Below are 19,117 nucleotides of genomic sequence, written 5' to 3'. Positions count from 1 at the left end.
TTGTGATAAAGAACCACACTGGCAAAGTCTTATTTATAGTATTATGCCCCTAATTTGCAGGTGGGACAGGGTATGAGAAAATAAAATTTGGATCCCTCAAGAAAGAGGGTAAAATGTGTGGGAATGTCAGAGCAGACGGTGTTGATAGTTGAATTTTCAACAATGTTGCAACTTTGTGCGGGAGCAGGAGGGGAAGAAAACACTATCAGCAGCACCAGAAAGGAGGAGGACAGAGTGTGGGAACACAGGACCTGCGCTTTCAACACTTTTATTAGACCTGGGTCCAGTGGACCCGAACACCTTGTATGTAATGTAAATGCGTGGGGGGAGGTACAGTATGAGGTCATTGAAAATTAGTCCAGATTTATGTTCTTCACAGAAAATAAGCCAAAGCCAATGAATTTCAGGTTGAAAAAATAATTAATTGTTTAATTTTTCTTTTGAAAAAAACTGAAAACGGGTCTCACAGACCCGAACACCATACAAGGGTTAAACAATTTCTCTTCCACGACGTAATCCGATAAAAACCGATCTCTTTACCGTCGGCTTCCCGTGGCTGTCATGCGACCGGCTATTGCAGTTAATAATACAACAAATTCTTGCCATTTTTTGTGTTTCTTTTTATCGCTGTGTGACTGTTTTCATGTGAAAGCCTGCGTGCGCTAGTACCACTTGCCACTCGTTCCCAGAATCCTTTGCGCTTTTACCCCTGAATGACGTCACATTTTCAATGTTTGTTCATAGATGTCAAACATGGGGCCCGAGGATCAAAAGACTTCAATGTGGCCACTGGACATGACATCAATTTTGGACTTAACATAACAAAGTGTGGGGTTTTTTGTTGTTGTTTTGGTTTGGTTTTTCCAATATGTACTATAGAAATATGCTATAAAATAACAACAAATGTTCACACTGAGCTAACATAACTTTTTTCCGTAAGTTTACACACATATTTATCAAATTGAAGCCCAACAGGAAAAGCTGTAAAAACTTGTGAAACAGCTAAAAGTTCAAAATCTTTGGGCTCCAACACAATTTCCAGTTTTCCGATCTTTTATGTCCAGTGTCCTCACCAACCCGGTAAAAATGGTGTTATGATAGCGGTTCAGGTAAGGACCATGCACAGCCTTCTTCCAGGTTGGGTTGCGCATGCGCAGTCGGTAAACATCGGGACTCCATTCCAGGCTGTCAGTGAGGGTTCCCCGAGCCTCGCATCCTGTGCGGCTGCATCCTTTAACAGCTGTCTACTCTTAACTTTACCTGCGTAACAAACAAAAACAACTTGACCATGAGCGGAGACCACGGACGCGGAGACTCCCAGGTAGCTTTTGGCCGATAATTAGTGTCTTCTGTACAGTTTTGGATCAATTCTCTCAGCAATAACAGACATAACACAAGTATTAACCATCAGGATATGAAATGAGCGCAAATTAACGTTAGCTGTCGCTGCAAGTTAGGCTGCTCTGTTTATTTTAGGAGAAAACTTTTACATTTTTGTGCTCTCTCGGGTCTTTGTGGTGCAGAAATACGCACATTCCTAGGCTCAGCGTATATTCCTATTGAAACTTGAATAAGCGAGCTTACCGGCGTTTTTAAAATTGAAATATTAAAAACATTTTTTCACAATTTTCAGGTCAATTCCGGATCTAAAGGAAGCGGTAGGACCTCTAATGAGGATTTTCTTGTTCATTCTGACTCTTGATTTCCAGCTGGAATCTGTCTACTGTTAGTTTTTTTAAAGGACAGAAATGGCGTCCCAGAGACTAAGTCCCTTCTCCTCCACTCTCTTGCGGCTATTGTTCAAAAAGAGGGTCTGAAATGCACCCTTGCCAGTCTCGTTTTTTTAATCTGACGGGGTATTCCGAAAGGGCCTGGCGTCGTGTAAATTTTGCATGCTTTAGACTGGCGATACGTGCGTGGAATCGCAGCGAATTTTGGAGCCGAAAGTGGCCGAATTGGGGCTGAGGACTTAGTCTCTGCGCCATTTTCTTTTTCTGTATGAAGCAGGCAGGGCGCCGAGCACAGAGCCAACTGTCTGCCGTGATATGGAGGCGAGAGCTGGGAGCTTATCGCCTCTCCCTGCCCCTATCTCACCACCACCTGTGCTCTGCCTCCATCCTTCCTTAAGAGATATTTATCTGCACTGTTAACGAGGAATACTCACACCAAACTTCAAGCCCTCTCGCACACTGAAAAAAGTTGCACGGCATTATTAAAAACATCCACATTTTTTTATTTTTTTGGCACAAATTATACTTAAATTACACTTAAGTTGGGAGCAGCCTTTTTTGTTTAAATGCTTTATTTGATGCAAAGCAAAGCTGTCTGAGGGAAATTAGTTTCTTATTAAAATGTGGTATATATTACAAAAGCTGATTATGTGGTTATTAAACTGCCATGACAACAGAGAGTCACAAGGTGATGATCAGACTGTTTCAGGTCTACCTTTGGGGGGATTTTACTCAGCAGGAAGCATTTTAATATTAGGAGAACATGCAGAATCATTACGGGCTAGTCGTTTGGCTGGCAGCAGGAGTGTATGAAAACAAAATTGATCTATGTGGAAAATACCCGTGGAGGAATGATGTTTTGCTGGGTGGGTATGAAACATACTTAGCCCCCCCCCCCCCCCCCCCCCCCAGTCCTCACCAGCCAAGTTCTTCTTTTGGAGATTTGTGTCTCTTATTGTCTCATTGCAATTATCTCTGCATGCATTAAGAGATTTTTGTTTTGTGTGTTTGCATGTTTGTTGACAAAGTGTTTCTCCGAGATTTGGAACCAGAAGTAAGGGAACGGACGTTTGTTGCACAGTTCGTCCTTAAGATGTCACTTCTCAGTAGATTTGTTGCAGCTTTACCAAGGCATGTACATTCAGCTGCCGCTTTATTAGGTACACTTTGCGCAGGCTGTGGCCTGCCTTCAGAGCTACTTTAATTTCTAGTGGTATAGATTCAACGACGTGCTGGAAACGTTCCTCAGAGAGTTTGGCCCATGTCGACATGATGGCATCATAGATGCTGGAGATTTGTAAGTTGCATATCCATCCAGCCATGCATCCCATAGTGTGCTCTTTTGACTTGTGATCTGGTGATTGTGGTGAGCCTGTGCAAATTTTAGCCTGTTCTTAGCTGACAGGAGTGGCACCCAGTGTGGTCTTCTGCTGCTGAGAGATGCTCTTCTGCACATTTTGGTTGTAACAATTGGTTATTTGACTTACTGTTCCTTTCCTATAGGCACTTTGGCCATTCTACTCTGATCTGTGGCATCAACAAGACGATTTCTCCCAGATAACTGCCGCTCTCTGTAAATATTTTTGGACCATTCTCTGTAAACCTAGAGATGGTTGTATGGGAAGATCCCAGTAAATCAGCAGTTTCTGAAATGTCTGGGATATCTGGCACCATCAACCACACCACATCAAAAATCACTTCACCTTTCCTCACCTTTTTGATGCTGCCTGAATACATAATAAATGCTTTCATGTGAATGGCTGATTGGATATTTGCATTAACAAGCAATTGAATAAGTGTACCTAATAAAGTGTTGGTAAGTGAATGTTGCCTTGGAGGTGACACATCCTGACAAATCATGCAAATTGCAAACAGCTAATTGTGAAAGAATCATTTAAAAAGTTTTTGTTCTGATATCTTTAAATGCTTCTCAACAAGTTGATTTCTCCCTTGTACTGTAGACACACACAAACATAAAGACAAGCACAAAGACAAGGAACACAGACACAAAGATCACAAAAAAGACAAGGAGCGAGAGAAATTCAAGCACAGCAACAGGTAAGATGTCTGTTTCTTTGTCTCAGTTATTTGGTGATCTGCTAAACATCATTCACACCTGCCTTTATGTTTGGCTGTTCCCTTACTCTCTTGAAATAATCGGTTTTCAGAGTTAAGTCTTTGTAATGGTATGTATTCACTTTTGCGGTGTTATGGGAACATTTTAAATGAGGAGGATCCTGACAAAATCCAAATTTCATTTTGTCAGTATCAAACACAGTAATATGAAAGACTCAATAAGTGACTGCTGATTTAACTAAAATAAATACAGCAACGTCAAATTAAGTTTCTTAATGAAATCTTTCAATCTTGGAACCATTGTGGATTTGTTATGGTTTCTTTTTGTGTGTCATAAGTAGCTGTCATTACTTTGTCCGTTATTGTTGACAGCCCGCGTCTCTGTCTTTGTGTGATTAAAAACGATAAGCGTACGTTGCCGGTGGTTGTTTTTTTGGGTTTTTTTGTGATGGCATCTTCTGTGTCTGCACATCCAGACCTCGTCTGACCTTTTACGCTTGATCTCTGCCTTTTGTGTCTTCTGTGTTCTAGTGAGCATAAGGAGCACTCTGAGAAGAAACACAGAGACAAAGACAAAGAGCGACTGAAGCACAGCGACAGCAGCTCAGACAAACACAGACAAAAACACAAAGACAGGGACAAAGACAAGAGGAGAGAAGAGAAGGTTTGTTTATGGGTCGTCGGTATGCTTTTAAATGAAAAGCTTTATATGTGTTTGGAGTAAAGATTGTGAGTCGTTATTTTTTGTGACAAATTGTTTTTGGTCCTGTTTTTTTTAACGTTTCTAAAATCCTCCAGAGAGATTGGCCTCATTAGAAACAAACACTGACAAGCAACCAGAGCCCCTCTGGTTTTCAGTTAACTCTGACTATATGCTAAAGTTTAAAATTAGTTTTTAAAGTTGGCAAAGGTGTGGCATACGTTTTAACATGGTTTTCTATATTTTCTCATTTCTCAGATTCAATCATCTCATTTAGAGAAGCCTAAAAGGGAGAAGGAAAATGGATATGTGAGGTAAACATGATCGCTTTGTTGCAGCTACAGACTCTGCACAAGTCCTGAAGCACATTTCATTTCTTTATCTATTACTTCTAGTGGTAAAATGCTCTTGAACAACAGTTCTCCATTATATCCGAAGGTTTTTCAAAGTTTTACTTTGAACATTGGCTGATTTTTTGTTTTTGTTTTGTGTTTTTACTTATTTTCAGTCCAGTCCTTGTACCTGACCATTTTCAGAGGAATGTTTTTTTTGTTTGTTTTTTTAAGACACTTAACACTGATGTATGCATGATTCAAGCATAAAAATGGCACTTGCCAAAATTGATAAAATTATGAACACAGTAACGTGACAGATTTTGATTGAACCTGGAATATCATTTGAAAAGTGTCTGGCAAATCCTTTATTTTTCAGCTTGCTATTTATTCCAAAACACACTACTAATATAGTTGAAAGAAAAAAAATAGAAAATGCAGAAAGAAACACGGTCAGTCATGGATTAGCCAACATCCAACGAAGAGCTTTGAATGTCCTTCTAGAAGCCTGGAGAACGATTCCTGAAGATTTAAAGAAATTACAGGCTTGCCTAAGAGACTTTATAAATGTGGTCATACCAAATATTGACTTTCATTTTAGAATTGCACAAACTCTGTTTTTGACTTATAGTCTGCAGTGTCATTTGTGCCTGCACGTTTCAGTCCATCACTGCACCCATTTCCTGTTTTTCTAGCAAAATAACAAGAAATGACAGATGGCTAAAGACCTTTGCAGTTATCATGCAGTAAAAGTACTCATGAATCAGCCGTTATTTGCTTTTAAAATAATTATACTAAAGAGCAGTTATTGCTTTGTTGTCATTTACTAAAATGCTGTTCAATGTCTTTGACGTGCCAATTAGAGACAGGAGCCCTGCTGGCATTAAGAGTGAACCTGAGGAAGACAATGGCTTCTACCCCTCACCCCAACACAACAAGAGCTCCAGACAAGAGTATGATGATGAAGAGTAGGTGTCATTCAAATGAATCCAATACGCTTGTAGTTGCAGTTCAGCTTTGGTTGTTCATGTAGTGGTGTAATTTTCTACAGATATGAATACAAGCCCAAAAAAGTCAAGTTGGAACACGACAAAAAGGCCAAAAAGAGGAAACATGAGTACGACGAAGACGAGGAAGATGAGGTTTATTACATGTTAATACACTGTAATGACAAAAATATTTTCCGGGTTGGGGCATCTGCTGTGTATCTCCTTGTAGATCTATTTAATTGAATCCATTTTTTAGGGTATAAAGCACAAAAAGAAGATAAAAGACAAAAAAGGAACAGACGGGAAGAAAGTGAAAAAAGAAGAAGAAGAGAAGTGGAAATGGTGAGTTAATTATAGACACAAATTGATCTTTTCCTCAGGAAATTACAAACCACTTATTTAGATAAAGTGCAGTTTTTTCTCTCTCATCGGTTGTGTTGTGTTGTTGTTTGTCATGATTAGGTGGGAGGAGGAAAGATATACCGACGGCTCCAAATGGCGCTTCCTGGAACATAAAGGTCCAGTGTTTGCGCCTCCATACGAACCCTTGCCAGGCAAAGTTAAATTTTACTATGGTGGTGAGTCAGTTTGTATTAAAGAAAACTTATTTTTGTGTACTTATTATTATCTTTTATTAAAATAATGTAATTTCCTGTATTTGTAGGTAAGCCTATGAAGCTGAGTGCTCCTGCTGAAGAGGTTGCAACATTTTTTGCCAAAATGTTGGATCATGAGTATACCACGAAGGACATCTTTAGGAAGAACTTCTTTAAAGACTGGAGGAAGGTGAGGAAAATGGACATGGCTCTGCAGATAGTGTGAATTTCCAAGTATTTAAATGGGGCTTCACATGTCTTCTGTTTTATTTTAGGAAATGACATCAGAGGAGAAGTCTGTGATTACTGACCTGAATAAATGTGACTTCAGTGAGATGAGCGAGTACTTCAAGGCCCAGTCAGAAGCTCGGAAACAGATGTCTAAAGAGGAGAAACAGGTATTGCAGTTAGGTGCACTCTTCCAACCTCGAGAACTCTGGGATTTCTCAATATATCTTCATACATCTTGTAGAAAATCAAAGAGGAAAATGAACGGCTCCTTCAGGAGTATGGTTTCTGCATCATGGACAACCACAAGGAGAGGATCGGAAATTTCCGCATCGAGCCGCCGGGCCTTTTCCGAGGACGGGGGGACCATCCAAAGATGGGCATGCTGAAGCGGCGCATCAGACCCGAAGACATCATTATTAACTGTAGCAAGTAGGAAATCTCTTTGTCACCGTTATCGCCACCTCAGCTGCCCTGATCTTTAACCGTTCCTGTTTCAGAGGCGAAGCATAGCAGAAACATAAAATCTGGACACAAGTTGTTGTTATCGTGTTTGGTTATGAGATTTACCACAAGGTGGCCCTGTAAAACCATTTTAGGTGAGGACATGTGAAAGATGATGAGACTGTTGTTGTTAAAGGGATAAAATAAGAGGATGTGTGCATGTGAAAGGATATAATAAGCAGCAACTGATGAGGCTTTGAGTATTGATGAAGTGTTTGGTCAGGAGGTCACAGGCATTTACCCCACACCGATCACCTTGTTTTACCACCTGTCTGCCTTGTTTTCTGTTAATCTGTGCTTCTGTCTTTTGATTTTGTGATTACCGTATTTATTTACAGACTGTGGAAATGATGTTGTTTTTGCTTTGGAGGCGGGATGTGTGGGAGAGTTTATGGGAAAGCTAAATTGTAGCGGTCAGTTGCCATCAAAGAAAAAACACTGGGTAAAAGATTGTACGTGCTGCCTGTCGCATATACAGTATGGCCGATGTATCACTGACACACACATGCGCTTCTGGCACCATGTCAAAGGTGGTCTTCCTGTCAGTGTAAACTGTATCTGTGCAAACAATAACACAAGCCAGGGAGGACATGTTCACCCCCGCATACTGGAAGGTGGGATTTTATGTTCTCTTTGCACTATTGTCTCATAGCTGTGGTGTTTACACTGCAGAAAAAAGATCAGTTATTTAATTTTTGGTACCTCTGAGGAACGCTTTTAAATCAGCACAAAGCTCCACCGTGGGAACAGCTCCAAACATAGATCAGTGGAAATGTGCCAGCATGTTTTGCACCTGTTTGGTAACTCTGGCTCTTTTTATGTAGGGACTCCAAGCACCCCAAACCTCCCCCAGGGACAAAATGGAAGGAGGTTCGACATGACAACAAAGTAACCTGGTTAGCATCTTGGACAGAGAACATCCAGGGCTCCATCAAGTACATCATGTTAAACCCGAGCTCCAGGATCAAGGTACCCGCGCTTTCGCCGCCTTTTCCCCCAGTAACCTTTTTTTTCTACCATTTTCCCAATGATGGGACGTACGTGTGTGTGTGTGTGTGTGTGTGTGCAGGGGGAGAAGGACTGGCAGAAATATGAAACTGCCCGGCGTTTAAAGAAGTGTGTGGATCGCATCCGTGCTCAGTACAGAGAGGACTGGAAGTCAAAAGAGATGAGGATCAGACAGAGAGCTGTGGCGCTGTACTTCATAGACAAGGTAAATAAGAATACAATAAAATTATGGTGACTGCACCAAGTGATAAAATAGATAAAGTAGATTATAGACAAGAACGTACAGCAGCTTTGATTTAAGTAGTAGAAGTAGAACTAGTGGAAGTAGTAGGTTGAAAAGGGAAATCGCTGTAAAGTGACGTGAACTATTGTAGATAATTCAGCTGAATTTTCACATCTCGTGCATTCCCTATGCCTCCAAGCACTACGTTCTCATTTCCGTCCATCATCCCTTTAATGTGTTGTCCTCCACAGCTGTCAGTCACTCACCAGTTCCTATTCCGAGCTGAACATATTCCAGGCCACCATAAGGCCATTGCTGACTCCTCGTCTCATCTCTCACTCCAGACATCCAGGGCCGTGGGCCCACGTGCAGAGGCAGTCCTGATGTCTGTGCTTGAGATATAAACCCCACCAAATTAGAATGAATTTCCTTCCAACTTCAATCTACTTTTCACTTTTTCAACATTGCTTCTTTGGCTAGTTCCCTATCATACGTCATATCATCTCCATCTATAAAAATCCCAGCAATTAAATCTTATCTTAGACGGCTTCCCCTCTTCTTCCTCCCTCTTTGGCTGGGGTCAGTGTCACTACTGGTAGCATGAGGCAACACCTGCACCCTACAGAGGTTTCACAGGTAGTCCAGCTCCTCCAGGATGGCACATCAATACGTGTCATTACCAGAAGGTTTGCTGACCGTAGAAAGTCCTTAACCCATCAGTAGGACCAGTATCTGCTCCTTTGTGCAAGGGGCAGGGTGAGCTGGGCTCTGTGCTCACTGCATGAAACTGTGGAGCCTGATTGGCATTTGCCATAGAAGACCAGCATCTTTGTGGTTTTTGGGATGTCTTTAAATTCAGCCTTCTGTAGGCTGAAAATGTTAATTTCCATCAAACAATGTGGTATCCTTTCATTTCTAACACATTACCCAGTCTGTGTCAGCAAATGACATTTACTGTCGCACAAATCATAGGTCCTTCTTTAGTTCCACTGGTAAACTAAGTCTAAGATTTCTTAACAAGTCATGCTGTTCAGAGTCACATGGGTGACATGGAGTTTATCCCAACTGTCACTGGGCCGGGGGCGGGTTACATGCCGAACAGCTCAGCAGTTCATCACAGGGCCTACATAAATCCTGACCAAATGTTCTGCTCTGAAGTTTTGCTTATGTTTGTGATGTTTGGTGTTTTTCTCATAGCTGGCTCTGAGGGCAGGTAACGAAAAGGAGGAAGGCGAGACGGCGGACACCGTTGGCTGCTGCTCGCTGCGAGTGGAACACATCAAACTGTACCCCAAGCTGGACGACCAGGAGTACGTTGTGGAGTTTGACTTTTTAGGAAAAGACTCCATCCGCTACTACAACAAAATACCCGTGGAGAAGAGGGTAAGGAAGGAAATGAGAAGGGGAGGAGTTAATGAGGGAAGAAAGAGGTGCTGTGGCAGATATTGGTTGTGTAATGACAGATGTGGAATTTAGTGTTGATGAGATAAAAATGTTCTAATCTATGGAGGATGTTTGTACAGGCAGGTGATCAGAAAGAAATAGTTTTCCGTCAGCTCTGCCTCACAGGGTGGTCTGTTTCCTGCCATTAACAGAGTGTACAAACGACACACACACACACACACACACACACACACGCGCGCGTTTTTAATTGCAAATTCTTCAGCACGTCTGGGTCCTGTCTGTTTGGCTGCATTTCCTCTGAAGTACCAGTTAAAAAGCACTCACACAAAGCACACTAACCTGCAGTCTATAAACCACCTGCACTTGTCATCATGGGCACAAATAAACCCACACCCTCTGCTGGTAACAATGTGTCAGTGCATCCATGGCCACAGTTTTAAGAGTTAAATGTAAGTGACTGATTTGAGGCTGAGTACATCTTCGTTCTTGTTTCCTGTCAGGTCTTTAAAAACCTCCAGTTGTTCCTGGAAAACAAACAGCCTGAAGACGACCTCTTTGACAGACTGAATGTGAGAAACACACAAGAATACCTGCCTTCACGTTAACTGTTTACTTTAACTACTTTGTATAATTCTGATTCACCTGCCCTCCTTAACTGTTGTTCCCTCTTCTTTTCTGTGTTTCCTGCAGACATCTATTCTAAATAAGCACCTACAGGAGCTGATGGATGGACTTACAGCCAAAGTTTTCCGTACCTATAACGCCTCCATCACCCTGCAACAGCAGCTCAAGGAGCTGACCTGTTGTGAGTGAAAATGGTTTCATGTAGTCTTATAGCAACTCATTGTCATCATTAAATAAGTTAGTGCTAGTCTCAATTCATTAGGTACTCTTTGCTACTCTCAGGTTTGGCCTTCACAACTGCCTTAATTCTTCATGATATAGATTCAACAAGGTGCTGGAAACATTCCTCAGAGATTTTGGTCCACATTCATATGACGGCATCAGTTGTTGCAGATTTGTCAGCCACACATCCATAACTCAAATCTCCCATTCTACCTCATTCCAAAGTTTCTCTATTGGTTTGAGATCTGGTGACTGTGGAGGTTGTTTGAGTACAGTGAACTTCTTGTTATGTTCAAGAAACCAGACTGAGATGATCTGAGCTTTGTGACATGGTGTTTTATCCTGACAGGAGCGGGGTTAGATGGATTCAGCAACAATACTCAGGCAGGCTCAGCTGGTATTAAGGGGCCCGAAGTCTGCCAAGAAAGCATATCCCACAACATTACACCAGCAGCAGCAGTCTGAACTATTATAAGACAGGATGAATCAGTGTTTTCATGTACATCAAATTCTGACTCTACAGAATGAACTCAAATCTCATCAGATGAGCCAATCTTCTGTTGTGCAGTTTGGGTGAGCTCGTGCAAATTGTAGACTCATGTTCGTGTTCTTTGCTGACTGATGTGGCACCGGTGTCATCTTCTGCTGCTGTAGCCCGTCTTCTTCAGTGTTAAATGTGTTGTGCTTTTAGAGGTGCTCTTCTGCATACCTTGGGTATAACAATTGGTTCTTTAACTTTTACTGTTTCCTTCCTGTCAGCTCGAAGCATTCAGATTATTCTTCTCTGATTTCTGACATGAACAAGGCATGTTTTCCTAGAGAAGTGCTGCTCACTGGATATTTTTTCTTTTTTATACAGTTCTCTGTACCATTAGAGATAGTTGTATGGGAAAATCCCAGCAAATCAGCTGTTTCTGAGATACTCAGACCAGCCTGGCACCAACCAGCACGCCAGGTTCAAAGACATTTAAATCACTTTTCTTTCTCGTTCTGACGCTCACTTTGAACTTGACCGTATCTGCATTCCTAAATGTACTGAGCTGCTGCCATGGCTTATTAGATATTTGCAAGCAGCTGAACAAGTTTGCATAATAAAGTGACCTGGGAGTGTATGTGAAGCTGTAACTGGTGGCTTCTGTGCTGTGTTGTGACCAGTGACTGTAGAAGTGATTTTGTTTTCTACAGTCACTGTTTGTGACACCTGGACTCTGGAGTTTATATTCATGACAGTGCAGGTATTAAAGTATTGTTTCCACCATGTAAACAAAAGTACTGACTCCTGCTCCTCTCACACAGGTAACTTTAAGCCTGTACTTTTAAGCTGTATACCAGTCTACTTGTACTGTACAGACAGATGTCATTATACGCGTGTCTGTTCATTAAACCTGGGAGAGCAACAGCGCAGAGGAAAGGTGAAAAAGGAAGAAGGAATGACTAATAATAACTGTTCACATGAGCATTGTACACTTAATGCCTTTTTGGGCCTTTCCATTCAAAAATAACTACTTTATTACATTATGTGATAGAATTATAGTAACAGCAGGTTAGCAGCAATTTAGCAAATTGGCTAAACCCTTTACACAGCAAAGTTTGGGTCATTTTAAATTTAAATCATTCTAAACTTTTCCTCTTATGTTGTTTTTGGATCAACAGCTGATGACAGCATCCCAGCAAAGATCCTATCGTACAACCGAGCCAACCGGGCCGTGGCCATTCTTTGCAACCACCAGAGAGCTCCGCCCAAAACATTTGAGAAGTCCATGCAAAATCTTCAGAACAAGGTAAACGTCTGTGTTACGATTGTTTCTGGTTTTGTTATTCCTCCATTAGAATTTGTTCTCAGTAAACAGGCATTTTTTTTGTACCCATTAAAGGTAAAGCTATCCACTCTTTTGGTGGTGCAGCTTTTAGACTTCACTCTGTGTGCATTTGTTGTGATTGTAGATCGATGAGAAACAAAATCAACTATCAGCAGCCAGGAAGCAGCTGAAGGCTGCCAAAGCTGATCACAAGGCTTCCCATGATGACAAGAGCAAAAAGTAAGAAAACATTAGCACCGCTAATGAGTACAAGAGAGTTTGATCAATTACTTAATTACTTAAACATCTTTGCTCCTCAGCAACGAAGTTTAAATGGTGTCCAGGGCATTTAAAGTCTGTCGTTATAATTCCTCGTCTCTCTCTGTCTCCCCGCCTTCGTACACCCCCGTCTTTGTTTTCCTTTGCATCTTGTGTATCTGTCTTCTTCCTTCTCTCTGCCCTGTGTTTGTTTTTCTTTGTAAGGGCTGTGGAGATGAAGCGTAAAGCTGTACAGAGGATAGAGGAGCAGCTGATGAAACTCCAGGTGCAAGCCACAGACAGAGAGGAGAACAAACAAATTGCTCTGGGAACCTCCAAGCTTAATTACCTGGATCCACGCATCTCTGTGGCATGGTATTTATTGTGCACAGAAGACATTCTGTATCTGCGTTTATTAGCTGTTAATTATTATTTAATCAGAGCATCTTTTTTTGTTTGTTTGTTTGTTTGTTGTTTTATACTATGACTTTATGAGCAACCCCCCTACTGATAAATAGGCAGGCAGCCTCTGGGTGGGTGGGTATGTGCAGTCCATACCTACCCTTGGTGACAGAAAGGCAGGAAATGCTTTTGCATTGTAGGAAAAGGAGCAGCTCAAGCAAAAAAGCTAACTGCTGCAAAAGGAAAATAAGAGGAAGAAAAGCGTGTGAGCGTGAGGAACAATGGGGTTTGTTTCTGAAAGCTAGGGAGCGTCGCAAAACAGCCCTCCTTCCTCCATGTGGGAAGGCAATGAGGTGCTGTCTGTGGGTGAATGGAGGGACTTGGCCATAGAGAGGGGGAACATGGCGGTCCGCCCTCCTTAACCGATGCCCCACAGCTATTTATGGAGAACCTCCTCCTCAAGCACAATGGATACAGGAATCCTCCGTGATTTTCTTGGTTGTAGGGCGTAAGGGATGGGGATCCTAATAAAGGGTGGTGCATGGGAACATGGTGTAAACTATGGTATTTGTGAGTAATGGTATGGTGAAGGTACACTGGCTTAACGGCTAGGAAATTAAAATTTTAGCTAGTTAATCATGGTTTCTCTCATTTTATTATATCTCAGTAACAGCTTTAGCTTTTGGATGACTTAACCAGGAAAGTCTTTATTGAGTCTTTATCTACAAATTTCAAAATTAACTGTCAACAAAATGATAAATCTGAAGCAAGGACTCAGAAGTTGAGCACAAAGATCAAAAACTTTAAACATTAAAAGCAGCAGCAGCAATTAAACAGAAACTGACTTTCACTAATGTTAACTGAGGGTCCAAATAATACACAAGACCCTTGAGACCATAACATAAACAGTACCGCGCTGCAGAAGAAGTATAAATACTTAATATACATCGTAATATTTATTAAGTAATCTTTGTCAAAGCTGTCTAATCAAAAGTGTTTCATTCTGTCTTTATTCTTCTTCTACTCCATTCTTGCCACATTTTATGCTTTTAACTTTGCCCTCAACAGTCACATAAAGCTGTGTGAAGTGTGATTGTTAGTTTGTTAGAGTATTGGATCCACATGGTAAGGTTTAACCTTCAATTATAAACCGTAATTGTTTTTTATGTAAAAACTACAAAATCAGAAGCTGTGTGTTTGTTTTTATGTATTAGAAATAATATGAGAGCATAACGATTGACTGTCAAACTGTCCACTGTGTACCTTTCACCCCAACACAGCCGGGATAGACTCCAGCCTCCCTGCGACCCTGAATTGAATAAACAGATTTAAAAAAGGATGGATAAATATGTTTTATGTCCTGCCACAGGCAGCAGGCTTGTAAAATCTTGTGTGTCAATTAAGTACCTTTGTTCCAGACGTCTCAGATCACAATGATGTGAAAAAGAAAGCTTTCAAAAACTCGACCCCAACAACCGCTTTTAGCAGCAATAACTTAAAGTAATTGTTCTCTGTAAGACTCGTTCACATTGTTGTGAAGAAACTTTGTCACACATTTCTTTACAGCTTTAGTTTTGCTTTAGTTCATTGAGGTTTGTGGGCATCTGCACAGCTCTCTTAAGGGCCTACCACATTTCATTCGGCTCGAGGTCTGGACTTTGACTGGCCTGTTGCAACACCTCGACTCTTATTTTTTGTAGATTTGCTGCTGTGCTTGGAATTGCGATTGCCCATACTTGTGCTGAGCTTTAGCTGTTGGACAGATGGCCTGACATCTCCCTCAAGAATACTTGAGTTCCCAGGTCAAAACAAGCCCAAATCATCACCCCTCCACCACCGTGCTTGACAGTTGGTATAAGGTGTTTCTACTGATAAGTTTGTGGTAGAAAAAGAAGCCTACACGAGGGCCGTGTAACCAGAGTGAATCATTTTTTGACCATCACCAGTAGTTCAGTGTTCTGTGAATGTGTGCATAAAACCTTTCTTAGAAAACAGAAACTAATTTTCTGTTTGCAGCTGATTTGCTCTCTAATATTCTTCTTAGACTTTCCTGTTCAGTGAGTCACATGGACACTTTCATGCCACATTGTTTAGATTGCCTGCAAACCAAGGACAAACAGCCCAGTCAGTCTCCAAGCCAAAGACGATGTGATGTCCTACTGATATCCAACAAACTGCTGCAAATTTACCAGTACTGTAACAAAAAATAAAATCCAGTATTAGTATTGACGTGACAGCAGACTTTCACTGCATGCTTTTTGTGGCCAAGTTATAACAATATGTAGAGAATATATGAAAAATTAAGTCAAATCTCTTAATCTTGAAATCGTTCATATTGTGTTTTATTGTTTTTGTCAAATGAAACACTCAAAAAGCAAAAGAGAGAGCGAGGGGATCTGAAACCGTAATTATACAGAAGCGTAAGAAAACTGCAGTTAACGGAAGCTCGCAAGACCTGACAGCAGCCATCAGCTGAAACAAAACCACTCTTTTATCAACCTATTTGTCGAACTGCCACTGTTGCATTTCACACAGTATTTCTTTTTTCATTCTGTCTTGTCTTTCCTCCAATCCCAGGTGCAAGAAGTTCGGTATTCCCATTGAGAAAATCTACAACAAAACCCAGAGAGAGAAGTTCGCCTGGGCGATCGACATGGCCGATAAAGACTATGAGTTTTAAACCTATTTAATGTTTTACCTTTTATACCCATGCCTTTGATATGAAAATGGTTTGCAGGAGATGTCAAAATGTTTCCACTGTGTTGCTGCTGCAGGGCAGTGAAGGAGGAAGGTAAGCCTCTGCTCGAGAGCCGATCGCAGGTGAATAATTGTGCTGTACATAAGGATTAGCTATGTATAGGAAAATAACTCCTTAACCATTTGACCAAGCTGCCGAAGGGCATCTCTCTCTTACAAAACTACAGTATTGCGTATGTAGCTGCAGCTATCTGCCTGTGACCCAGCAGCGACGGACGCATTAGTATTATCTTTTGTGAGATAAAATGTATTGAAATTTGTAAGCCATCAGATTTATTGAGAAATAAATCTATATTGTCATAGAATAATGAATTAAACAAATGTTTGTATGGGAGACTGTGAGACGCAACACGAGAGAGAGGTGATGTGATGACTTTTCATTTGTGTAATTTTAGTGTGAAAGATGAAATGAAATGACAGACTGGTGACAGTGTGAAGATCAGAAAACCCCCAGCACTATGCTCGCACAACTATTAGCGCACAGAATGTCGTCCTTTTTTCCATCACCTCTCTGAGTTTGCTGTTTCTTTCAGGGATGTACATATACTTTTGTCTGTTTTTTGTTTTGTTTTGTTCTTTTAGTGACTGATTCAGTATTTTTTAAAATGTGTGCTGTAAGCATTATAACAGAAGGCTTTTCATTGCTCAAATGCAACTTTTGCGTGTTCGTTTCCTCAGTTTTACGATGAACTCTGTGTAATATGGATCTTGGTTACTTGAAGCAGCTGAAAGGCAGTGTATGTACTGTATGCCAGAGCTAAAAAAAATAAAAAATAAATACAGGATAGCTCCTCCTGACAAAAGGGGGGTGGATTTTTGCCAAATAAGATCTCAAAAGTCTGTCATTGTAACGTGCTGTTTTTGTATTGCTCTGATAAAGCAGAACGTGTCTTTGAATTCATTTGCAAATGTGAATGGATATTCTAACTTTTGTCATTAATATTTCTTGCTATATGATCTTGTACCACACAATCGCAATCCTGGTTAGTTGAATGCTTGTTTTGAGCTTTGTAGGTTTCAGAATAAAACATCAGACTTGTCTTTTTCGTCTTTTTGTTGCCAGCTTTGATTAGTTTTCAAGTGGGCATTAAAAATAAGCTCATTGTCTGATTACACATGTCTGTGTAATCATTGTCTGATTCCTGATGTGGAGGGAATCAACAGGAATCAGTCAACAACTTATGTTTTAAAATGTACAATTATAATGGAAAAAATAACTAAAAAAAAAAAAAAGTTTATTTAAGGCTATGTTTAGGAGACACAGTAAGCTCTGTGTTCAGGAAAGGTCTGGGTCTTTAAGAGGCCGATACCATTCCGCTTCAACTGCTCGTTGTGCCGTTATTTGCAGTCAGAACAGCAGGGTCAAACCGGAAGTGCCATGATTGACTACAAATTAAGTGCATGTCTTTGTCAAAACGTTTGCCCTCAAAAAGAGTTTTGCAGATGTTGGATTTAGAACGCAAATCAGGTAACGATGCTTTACCTCGCAGCAATTAGCAGCCATATACACATATTTTAGCTGAATATTGTAATACAGGGCTACTGACTGACTTTTAGAGATGGCAAATCAGGTCAAAACAACAACCCTTAGTCCTTGGGTTTATAAAACATGGACATTAAAGGCAGCGGGAGAAATTTAATGTCACAATTCTGTTGAGCAAATACAAAAAATATCGGGGTGTTGATAATACTGTACACTGAAGAATAATTAGGGAAACAGGCGTCAGTGGTTTCTTTGAAGGACATAAATCAGTCTGATTAAGTTATCTACCTGAAATGTAAGTGACCTTAAAGTGTAGTTATTGGTTTTATTTAGTCACTTTTTCCCACTAATAAGTGTGACTATCAGAGAAACAAACTGTCTGATGTCTCTGCTTCTCCACATCTACATACAAAGAAATCCAAGGTAAACAACAAGAAGAAAGAATGTTTCAAAATGATGCAGTAAGACAAATTACAAGCATATAATTAGATGGTATCAGTAATAAATGGCTTGGATGTAAACTTAACATACAAGTGATAAATACCTGTTTAAAACTATAGACTGTATACAAAGATGGACATAACCACTATGACATCAACCTTGGCTTTGGAATTTTGGATTTTAACTAAAAAAAATAAATTGCCCTACTGAAGTTTGTTATGAGGGCTGAAACTGTCCAAACAGACAGAAACTGTCCAAATTGTATTTTGCAAACGTTATTTTGTAAATATACTTTTTGTGTTGTGACGCTGAACATTTTACCATAAGAGTGTATGGAATCGGACTCCATTTAGGAGCCATCTTCAAGTGACAACTACTTGTTTTTTAATTTTAATTATGTTGCACCAATTCACAACATCAGCCACCTCATGTTGTTTTGTATAGGAGAGTAAAGGCCCTACAACATTAGAAACGCTCCCCAACAATCAGAGGCTCTCCCCTATGAGCCCTGTCATATCTTGAAAATATGACAGGGTCACCATTTCCTTCAAGGAACCTCAAGGAGCGGCAGTTTTTTCTGCTTCCTCATTCAACTGTGGATGTTGCTTCCTATTTAAAACCAGTATTACAACATGCTTCACCGTCACCACAGATGATAAAGCAACTGCATAAATAGAACACCAAAAGTACACACGCTCGCCAACACTCATGGTGATGCCTCTGTTTATTTGAAATAAAGCACAACTACTTTGATAATAAACATTGATAATGATAATAAACATGCATATGTTAAATGTGTGAAAGATATGTGAAGTGTTATGTATCTGTTTTTCATACAGCTGTTGTGAATAGGGCGACCAGATCGCTATAAAATAAATGCAGACTAAACACAGTTTGTGCGAAATGCTAGCTCATAAGGAGGTCGAGTTATTGTTGAGGTTTTCGCTATATTAATGTAGTCATTACTTTACAATACAAAGCACCTTGAGGTAACTGTTTTTGTGATCTGGCACTATATAAATAAAAGTGGATTGAACTGGCATTAGGATAACCTTTTTCTGACTATATTAAAAAGTTTTTGCAAAAGCCAGAAATGTGCATGAACCAGTCAAAATGTGTAACATTGTCTCAAGATGTAGGACAGTGGGGCAAGGAATAAAACAAAAAACAAAAACAAAAAACGAATAAATTAAACTCGCTGTCCCACATAAAGAGGGACATCAGGTCGCCCTAATTAAGAAACGGGCGCGTTACACGAAATTAATCTTTTTTTAAACTACATTCTCAACCTCTTTACGCGACGCGATTACTTCTTTTATTGTGAAAAGCCGCGACGGAAGC

General features: G+C 40.4%; 1 protein-coding gene across 1 annotated transcript; it reads left to right on the top strand.

Annotated features, from left to right (window-relative positions):
• Positions 1-1,084: 1,084 nt before the first annotated feature.
• On the top strand, positions 1,085-16,892 carry top1b (DNA topoisomerase Ib). Its single transcript, XM_026154477.2, has 21 exons — positions 1,085-1,321; positions 1,634-1,658; positions 3,692-3,788; positions 4,338-4,470; positions 4,765-4,820; positions 5,702-5,806; positions 5,890-5,980; positions 6,084-6,169; positions 6,290-6,405; positions 6,492-6,613; positions 6,699-6,821; positions 6,896-7,083; positions 7,980-8,124; positions 8,225-8,368; positions 9,584-9,769; positions 10,291-10,359; positions 10,481-10,595; positions 12,290-12,417; positions 12,581-12,675; positions 12,919-13,068; positions 15,673-16,892. Exons 1-21 carry the CDS (start codon positions 1,289-1,291, stop codon positions 15,773-15,775), a joined length of 2,310 nt encoding a protein of 769 aa, XP_026010262.1. The 5' UTR covers positions 1,085-1,288; the 3' UTR covers positions 15,776-16,892.
• The last annotated feature ends 2,225 nt before the right edge of the window (positions 16,893-19,117 follow it).

Source organism: Astatotilapia calliptera, chromosome 20 (assembly GCF_964374335.1).
Source record: "Astatotilapia calliptera chromosome 20, fAstCal68.1, whole genome shotgun sequence".
NCBI classification, from domain to species: Eukaryota; Metazoa; Chordata; class Actinopteri; order Cichliformes; family Cichlidae; genus Astatotilapia; species Astatotilapia calliptera.
This window is presented reverse-complemented; position numbering and strand designations above follow the sequence as displayed.